The following is an 8,979-nucleotide window of genomic DNA, read 5'->3' as shown; positions in this document are numbered from 1 at the left end:
ATGAGGACTCAGACTCATTAAGACTCAGACTCATGAGGGCTCAGACTCATGAAGACTCAGACTCATGAAGACTCAGACTCATGAGGACTCAGACTCATGAGACTCAGACTCATGAGGACTCACGATGGTGACGTCCCTCTCGATCCTCCTCTGGCGGTCGCTCAGATCTCCCTCCGCTGACAGAGCGTTGCCCCTCTTCACCGTGTTGATGATGGACACGTAGCAGAAGAGCATTACGAGCACCGGGACGAAGAAGCAGAAGATGAAGATGGAGATGATGTAGGACCTGTAGGCGCTGGAGTAGTTGGCCTTGGCCCAGTCTATCTCACAGGTTCCATACCCACGATCTGTGGGGGGGCACAGAGGGGTCAGGGGGTCAGAGGTCAGAGGTAAGAGAGTTGAGTTGGATCAGGATCTTTGTACCTTTGTAGCTCCCCCAGCCGAGCAGCGGCGCTCCGGACCAGAATCCAGCTGTGATCCAGATGAGCAGCAGACTGACGGACACGCTGGTCCTGTTGATGTGACGAGCTGTAACACAACAAACACATTCTCTGGTTCACAAAGGTTCTTCTGGGTTTAATGAACTTAAAACTAAGATCACAGCTGGACTCTGAACCTCTGTTGGGGTGACAGCCTTTGATGTAGCGAGTGATGCTGATCACCGTCAGTGTGTTGATGCTGGTCAGACCAAACACCAGCGTGAAGAAACCGTCCACCTGGAGGAGAACACAGGACGGGTAAGTCTCAGGTAAGTCTCAGGTGAGTCTCAGGTGAGTCTCAGGTATATTATATTTTTTTAATTTCATTATACTTTCTTCATCCCGCAAGGGGAAAATGTTCTCTGCATTTGACCCATCCCTGTATATAGGGAGCAGTGGGCTGCCTAAGACAGGCGCCCGGGGAGCAGTTAGGGGTTCAGTGTCTTGCTCAGGGACACTTCGACACGGGACACCTAACAGCCAAGGATCGAACCTTGCGGTTGCCAGACGACCATCTCTACCCCATGAGCCACGGTCGCCACTATATCTGAGGTGAGTCTCAGGTGAGTCTCAGGTATCTGGTACCTGGCAGGTCCAGATGGAGGAGATGAGGTAGTCGCTGCCCTGGAAGACGTGGAAGATCTCGATGATGCCTCTGGAGTATCCAAACACGGAGATGCTGGCGTCGGAGACGGCGAGGTTAAAGGTCAGGTACTCTGTGGGCTGCAGAGCGTTTCTCTGTCTGTAGAGAACGAAGAGGACGATGGTGTTTCCAAACCAGGACAACCAACCTGAAGACACCACAGAGACACACGGTGAGGACACACACACACACACACACACACACACACACCTACTGTGTGTCTCTGTATATCTGTGTGTACCCACCCAGCAGCAGCAGGTACACCCCTATGATGGTCTCTGTGTGTATATGTATGTATATATGTATATGTGTGTGTATACAGACCCAGCAGCAGCAGGTACACCCCTATGATGGTCTCTCCCTGGTCAGACAGAGGGGGGTCCCGCCCCCCCCCCTGCAGCAGGCTGTTGTTCCTCCAGTGGGCGGAGCCTCCGTCTGCAGAGCTGAAGGACATGTTGCTGCTGAGAGGCCGAGCAGCTCTGTGAGGCACAACAGGAAGTCTCTCTGATAATCTCAGGTAAATATAGACCAGAGCTCAGCAGCAGGTGGACCGGATCCAGACCAGAGGAGGGACCAGGTCTGAGGTCTGAGGTCAGAGCGGTGGAAACACAACAGCTCTCTGATTGGCTGATTAATCCGTGATGTCATCAACACTGTCTGACTGTTGTTGATCTGATTCAAGTACCACAATGAAGTACAAGTACACATACTCTAATGCAATATTTCTATGTTACACTATTACCACTACTACTATACCACTATATACAGTATATATACATATATATATGTATATATATAATATATATATATATTCACAGATAGATATAATAATAATAATAATAATAATAATAATAGAACATGTGTATTTATTGAGGTGCCCCTATATAACATATGACATCACAACCTGCCTTGTTGTTTGTACATTTTGTAGTTCAATAAAGATTATTTACATCGTGTTTGTAGTTTTTCTTAGTCTGTAGTTATTTGACCTTATAAGGAGCGGCAGTGACGTGGCAGGAAACGTGCTTCTTTATTTGGACGGAAAGTAGTTCCCCTGCGTGTCCTTATGAACACGTTACCTTTTTGGTATCACTGCGCACTACCTCCGTAACGTCACAGCTCTTCTATAACACGTCATGATTAAAACGTTCAGGGGACGACGTGCAGGGAACGTTTCTGATGACGTACCCTGTGTAATATTTTTTAGAGCAGGAGAGAGAATATAGTGCGTACTGTATGGAGAACTACATTCCACAGCGGAGGGATATCAGCAGGCGCTGCTCGTGTGTCAGAGGTCCGGCCCTCACTAATCACTGTACTAAAAACACTACTTTGTAACTTTGAGCACCGATTCCGGTGAAACCGGATCACGATTTATTCTAAAATATTCCCCCGCGGCTTCCTACGGTGTCCCTCCGCTGTTCGGCCGGATCTCTCCGGTGATTTCACGTAAGTTTGATGGACAGTGAGCGCTAACTGATGCTAACCTAGTTAGCTTAGCTTAGCTAGCCGTGCAGCTCATCCGCATGTAACGGAGTTAAACACTTTATTATTTCCGATTTGTAATATTTGAATTCTGTTTTTGTCATTTAACGATCCTGCTGTGTTATGTGTGTTTTATCTAAATGACTTATTTTTATTTAGCGTTATTTTATTTATTTATTAATATTTCCGGCGGAAATGACGTCTCACCTCTTCTCAAACCTCCTGAGCTTCCGTAGTCCCGGTTTCTCCCCACAGTGGTGTTTTGTGTTGTTGAAAGGGAGCAGAAGTGCAGAGGGTTATAGATATAAAGGGACATATTAAAATAAATAAAGGGTATATGTAAACTTAATATATATATATTATATATATATATATATATAAGTTAATATATGCGTGTGTTGTATTGTCTTCTGCAGCAAATAAATGCTGGAAAAAGCATCCTCTGAGTCATCTCCTTCAATGCCCCCTATATTCAAGTTACCCTTACACCGTTTAGTTTAGTACACCAGCTTCGGTCCACCGGGAGGCGGAGGGGTTTAGGCCCGGAGCGGTGGGGGGGGGATGGGAACTAGAACCGGAACCGAGCTCAACACGGCCGGATTGGTACTGAACACCGACAGAGGAACCGACAGAGACCAGTTCGAAGACGTTACCGAGGTGTTGTACAGCGGCTCCGACCAGGACTCTGACTCTGGGGATGACGAGGACACATGCGTGGACAGGAGAGGCGTGAAGCGGGAGAGGAGCGAGCGGGAGGTCGGACATCAGTCCACCTCCTCCGGTCACGCCGGGCTCCGCCCCGGGGCGCCGGGAGCCAAACCCGGCAAGAAAACCCGAGGACGAGTGAAGATCAAGATGGAGTTCATAGACAACAAACTGAGGCGCTACACGACATTCAGCAAGAGGAAGACAGGCATCATGAAGAAGGCGTACGAGTTGTCCACGCTCACCGGTACGCAGGTGTTGCTGCTGGTCGCCAGTGAGACGGGTCACGTGTACACCTTCGCGACCAGGAAGCTGCAGCCGATGATCACCTCAGAGACGGGTAAGGCTCTGATCCAGACCTGCCTCAACTCGCCAGACTCTCCTCCGCGCTCCGACCCGACCTCCGACCAGAGGATGAGCGCCACGGGCTTCGAGGAGACCGACCTCACATACCAGGTGACCGAGGCCGAGGGGGGCCCCGAGGCTGTCAAGGTAAGGTTCCTTTAGACACGGTGGTGATGTAATGTCTCCGTTAGAAGGTTCCGTTAGAACGTACCGTGTTCCTTTAGAAAGTTAATTTAGAACGTACCAGTGTTCCATTAGAACGTACCGGTGTTCCGTTAGAAGGTTCCGTTAGAACGTACCGGTGTTCCTTTAGAAAGTTAATTTAGAATGTACCAGTGTTCCATTAGAACATACCGGTGTTCCATTAGAAGGTTCTTTTAGAACGTACCAGTGTTTCTCTCTGGGCTCCGTTCCTTTAGAAGGTTCAGGTAGAACGTACCAGTGTTCCTTTAGAAGGTTCTTTTAGAACGTACCAGTGTTTCTCTCTGGGCTCCGTTCCTTTAGAAGGTTCAGGTAGAACGTACCAGTGTTCCGTTAGAACGTACCGGTGTTCCTTTAGAACGTACCAGTGTTCCTTTAGAACGTACCAGTATTCCGTTAGAACGTACCGGTGTTCCTTTAGAACGTACCAGTGTTCCGTTAGAGCAGGGGTCTCAAACTCATTTTCACTGGGCCACATCAGCATCACAGTCGCCCTCAAAGGGCCGGTTGTAAATGTAAGACTGTGTAACTGTAACTTCTCCTAACATATTGGTAAATAACTGTCTCTGCATTTGATTATTGTTTATTCAAGTGTTTAAATATTGTACATGCAGTTATGTAAATGTAAAAATATATTTAAGCACATTTCTGTTATTATAACTTAAATCCTTTTAATTTAGGGTTAATAAACCCACATTACTCTATCAAAGATCAAACTATTAAAGAAAATAACAAAGACAAATATCAAACAAGTTATTACAATAACTTTGTTCAACGCTTAAAATCCTTTCAAGGGTGCGTTTGCACAATCCCACGTGACGTATTTCATGTGTTTTAAAGCCACGTTTAAAGTCTTCAATGTACTCACAATACATTTCATGTCAAGTGTACAGTAACCAGCCAAAGAGCTGCTTCTGTGACTGTGTGTTTAGGTATCTCATCATTTTCACTTTCTATCATAGTTATGACGTTCTATCTCATAACTTCGACTTTCTGTCTCATAATTTCGACTACGGGGATATTTTTATTGTCAAGTCTAACTTTAAATTTTTTATTTATTTTTTAATTATTTTTTTTTTTTTTTGCTGGTTGATTCGCGGGTCACATAAAATGACGTGGCGGCCTGGATTCGGAACACGCAGAATTAAACTCTATTTTCCTCCGTGACTTTTCTTTTCTTGATTCATCCATTGATAGTTTACTGGGGGGGGGGGGGGGGTCTGCAATCATGATGAGCCTCCTGCAGGGAAAGGCTCCTCACAGCAATGTAACAGGATGTGATGCACATTTTAGTGACAAAATATTAAAACATTTTTTATTTCCAGTGACAGTATCACCTCAAACCCTAAACTCCAAGATAAAAGGAGTTCCCTTTGGAAGATCGTCCACTGTGCAAACAATTAAAAACAAATAAACGTTATTTATTTCCATGTTATTTTTGTCACAGCCTGAGGCCGTGTCCACAATACTACCATCGTGTCCACACGACTACGTTCTCATTTTAAACACATAAGTCTGATACGTTTACACTGAGCGTCTTCACTACGCCCGAGTTTTAGAGCACCAAAAACGGAGAAGTTTGAAAGCTCCGGGGTTACACTCGAAAACAGATATGTTTATAAACGATGACGTAGACCCACACGTTCGCTACTTGATTGGTTGTTAGCAGTCACGACGTGTCCTTCCCTGATTGGTCACGCCCCTATCACGTGACCCTTACCCTGAAGATCACAAACAACAACAGCTTGATTACCGATCGACTACCAAGTTAACTCAACATGGACGACTGATTACAGGCGATGCTGACCGTGTTGTCTTTACTAGCAGCTGTTGTTCAGTTAGAGTCTGCATTGTTACGGAGCAAGCAGCTGTTAGTGGAGCGATCAGTGAGCAGCGTGTCCAGCGGAGGTATCAGACCTACGGAGACGTCTGAAGTTACGGTTAGCGGCTTTGAGGAGGACGGATTCTTCTTATTTCTGAACTTTGGTGAAGTCCACACATGAACTATAAAGGAGCAGAAGCATAATGCTCTCCAGTAGACAGACTTCAGCAGCAGAGCTTCGAGTGAGAGACGTGTGTTGACCTCATTCATGGATCATAATCTAGTAAACGTCACGTGTAAGTGTTAATATGAAAGTAAATATGATGAGAGAGATAAAGACCTGCAGCGCTGGAACTAAGTCTGAGAAATAAAACGTCTAAAATTTCCACTAAATGTGTGTGTTTGAGTTCATAGAGAAGATCTTATGTATCAAACACGACCTTTCATTATTAAAGACTACTTTATTACTCCGTCGTATTTCTTTTAACTAAGCAACCAATCTACGTCCTGTTTACATCCGCACCATCACACCCGGTGTACGTGGATAGTCACGTGATATTCATTTTCAGGCGTGTTAGTCTGGACGGAGATCGTTTCTAAAACGATGGTGAAACACCGTGTGGACGGAGATCGTCTCTGTTTGTTGAACGTGTTCGTGTGGATGTAGACTCAGGGAGCCGCAACAGAGGGCTGAAGAGCCGCGGGTTGCCGACCCCTGCTTTAGAAGGTTTCGGTAGAACGTACCAGACTACGGGTTCTGTTGGAGTTTCCCATTCACTTCAATGCAATTCACTGACATTAAATCATGGATGCAAACCAACTTCCTCAAACTGAACTGTGATAAATCTGACATGATCATCATCGGTCCCAAATCCCTTACCAAAACCAGTCACAACTTCTGCCTCACCATCGACAACTCCACTCTGTCTCCCTCCCCACACATCCGCAACCTCGGAGTCATGTTTGACAGCAACCTCTCCTTTGAACACCACGTCAAACAAATCACCAGAACTGCCTTTTTCCACTTAAAAAAACATAGCCCGTCTCCGCTGCTGAAACTCTGATCCACGCCTTCATCACCTCAAGAATTGAATAGAATCCCTTTTTATTGTTATATACATATACACGAAATTTGTCTGCATTTGACCCATCCCGGGAGCAGTGGGCTGCCAATGACAGGCGCCAGGGGAGCCTGGGGTTCAGTGGTTGCTCAGGCTATGACACTACGACACGTGACACGTCCCAGTTGAGGATCGAACCGTTGACCCTGCGGTTACCAGACAACCCTCTTAGGCCAGTGAGCCACTACTGCAACAACATTCTTCACGGCACATCATCCAAAATCCTAAATAAACTCCAGTACATCCAAAACTCTGCTGCTTACCCACACCCGCTCCCGCGACCACATCACCCCTGTTCTCCAGAACCTCCACTGGCTCCCCGTCCCACAACGGATCCAATACAAAATCCTTCTCCTCACTCATAAAGCCCTCCACAATCAGGCCCCCTCCTACCTCACCGACCTGCTTCACCACCACACTCCATCCCGTCGCTCCGCTCCTCTGATGCCAACCTCCTGTCTCTTCCACTCAGGACTAAGCACCGGACATGGGGCGACAGAGCCTTCTCCATAGCTGCCCCCTCCCTCTGGAACTCTCTCCCCAAACACATCCGAGACTGCACTGACCTTTGCACATTCAAATCACAGATCAAAACCCACCTGTTCAAAACTGCTTTTAATGTGTGACCACTATTGTGTATTTTATGTTTTTAGTGTATTGCTTTTATATATGATGATTTTAATGTAAAGTGTCTTTGAGTTTTATGAAAAGCACTATATAAATAAAATGTATTATTATTATTATTATTATTATAGAGAGTTTGATCACAGCGGTTGATGCTGATTGGCTGCTGAGTCTCAGGTGTTTCCAGGTGTGTGCTCAGCCCCGCCCCCTCCTGTCTGTCTCTTCCTGTAGGATGTGATCAAACCAGCGTTCACGTCCTCCTCTTCCTCCTCGTCCACCGTGTCCATGCAGGTGCAGACCGGCGCCCCCTCCTGGCAGCCCCCCCCCTCCTCCTCCAACGGGACGGTGTTGAAGACGTCGGCCGGGGTCATGCTACCTGGAGGCTTCACCTTGATGTCAGGTAGGTGTGGGCGGAGCTTCCTGTCACCTGCTTCTTCTTCTGTGATGTTCTCACTAGTCTCAGACCTCCCAGCAGCTCTAACCTGTCTCTGCCCCCCCCTCACCTGTCCACAGGTGTCTCGCTGCCCCCCGGCACACACACCATCCCCCTCAGCCAGCTGCATGGCCAGCCTCTGAGCATCCAGGTTCAGACCTCCACCAATCAGAGCAGCTCAGACATCCACTCCACAGGTAAGACCATTGGCCCCGCCTCCTCCACAGCAGCAGTCTCTGCTTACGTCCCGCACTGAGCTCACGTTGATCATTGCAAGGTGGTTTTAATTTAAAATGGTAATATACCTTTATTGTGAAGGTGGTTTTAATTTAAAATGGTAATATGCCTTTATTGTGAAGGTGGTTTTAATCAACAATGGTAATATGTCTTTATTGTGAAGGTGGTTTTAATCAAAAATGGTAATATGCCTTTATTGTGAAGGTGATTTTAATCAACAATGGTAATATGCCTTTATTGTGAAGGTGGTTTTAATCAAAAATGGTAATATGCCTTTATTGTGATGGTGGTTTCAATCAAAAATGGTAATATACCTTTATTGTGAAGGTGGTTTTAATCAACAATGGTAATATGTCTTTATTGTGAAGGTGGTTTTAATCAAAAATGGTAATATGCCTTTATTGTGAAGGTGGTTTTAATCAAAAATGGTAATATGCCTTTATTTTGAAGGTGGTTTTAATCAAAAATGGTAATATGCCTTTATTTTGAAGGTCTCTGTTTCTCTGCAGCCAGTCTTCCTGCCCCCGTGATGTCGTCCTCTTCGTCCTCTTCATCCTCTACATCAGTGGCAGGTCACATGATGTACCCTGGCGGTCACACAGTGATGTACGCGACACCGACATCATCACTGAGTGACAGCGGACTCACCGTCCTCAACACTTTCCCCCCGACAAGCCAGTCACATGACCCAGGTACCATTACTGTTGTTATTATTCAATTATAGTAGTATAAACCTGAACCAGCTCTAACTATAAACCTGAACCAGCCCTAACCATAAACCTGAACCAGCCCTAACCATAAACCTGAACCAGCCCTAACTATAAACCTGAACCAGCTCTAACTATAAACCTGAACCAGCCCTAACTATAAACCTGAACCAGCCC

General features: G+C 46.2%; 2 protein-coding genes across 4 annotated transcripts in view; one reads left to right on the top strand and one right to left on the bottom strand.

Annotated features, from left to right (window-relative positions):
* LOC116400387 (opsin-5-like) overlaps positions 1-1,742 on the bottom strand; it is a 2,887-nt gene extending 1,145 nt beyond the window's left edge. The window contains exons 1-5 of the mRNA XM_031878194.1: positions 1,447-1,742; positions 1,065-1,270; positions 617-716; positions 424-528; positions 124-347 (exon numbers count right to left, since the gene is read on the bottom strand). Of these exons, the coding sequence (XP_031734054.1) occupies positions 124-347; positions 424-528; positions 617-716; positions 1,065-1,270; positions 1,447-1,576 (765 nt within the window). The 5' untranslated portion in view covers positions 1,577-1,742. The remainder of the gene's footprint in view (positions 1-123; positions 348-423; positions 529-616; positions 717-1,064; positions 1,271-1,446) is intronic.
* Positions 1,743-2,234: 492 nt separating this feature from the next.
* LOC116400367 (serum response factor-like) overlaps positions 2,235-8,979 on the top strand; it is an 8,645-nt gene continuing 1,900 nt past the window's right edge. The window contains exons 1-5 of one of the 3 annotated variants that reach the window (XM_031878166.1): positions 2,235-2,571; positions 3,024-3,804; positions 7,717-7,825; positions 7,939-8,055; positions 8,587-8,787. In XM_031878166.1, coding sequence (XP_031734026.1) covers positions 3,169-3,804; positions 7,717-7,825; positions 7,939-8,055; positions 8,587-8,787 — 1,063 coding nt within the window. In that variant the 5' untranslated portion in view covers positions 2,235-2,571; positions 3,024-3,168. Of the gene's footprint in view, positions 2,572-3,023; positions 3,805-7,656; positions 7,826-7,938; positions 8,056-8,586; positions 8,788-8,979 lie in introns of all 3 variants that reach the window. The other 2 variants (XM_031878165.1, XM_031878164.1) reach the window with 2 other exon arrangements.

The sequence above is a fragment of the Anarrhichthys ocellatus genome, unplaced genomic scaffold, assembly GCF_004355925.1.
Source record: "Anarrhichthys ocellatus isolate YVR2014 unplaced genomic scaffold, GSC_Weel_1.0 scaffold165, whole genome shotgun sequence".
NCBI lineage: Eukaryota > Metazoa > Chordata > Actinopteri > Perciformes > Anarhichadidae > Anarrhichthys > Anarrhichthys ocellatus.
This window is presented reverse-complemented; position numbering and strand designations above follow the sequence as displayed.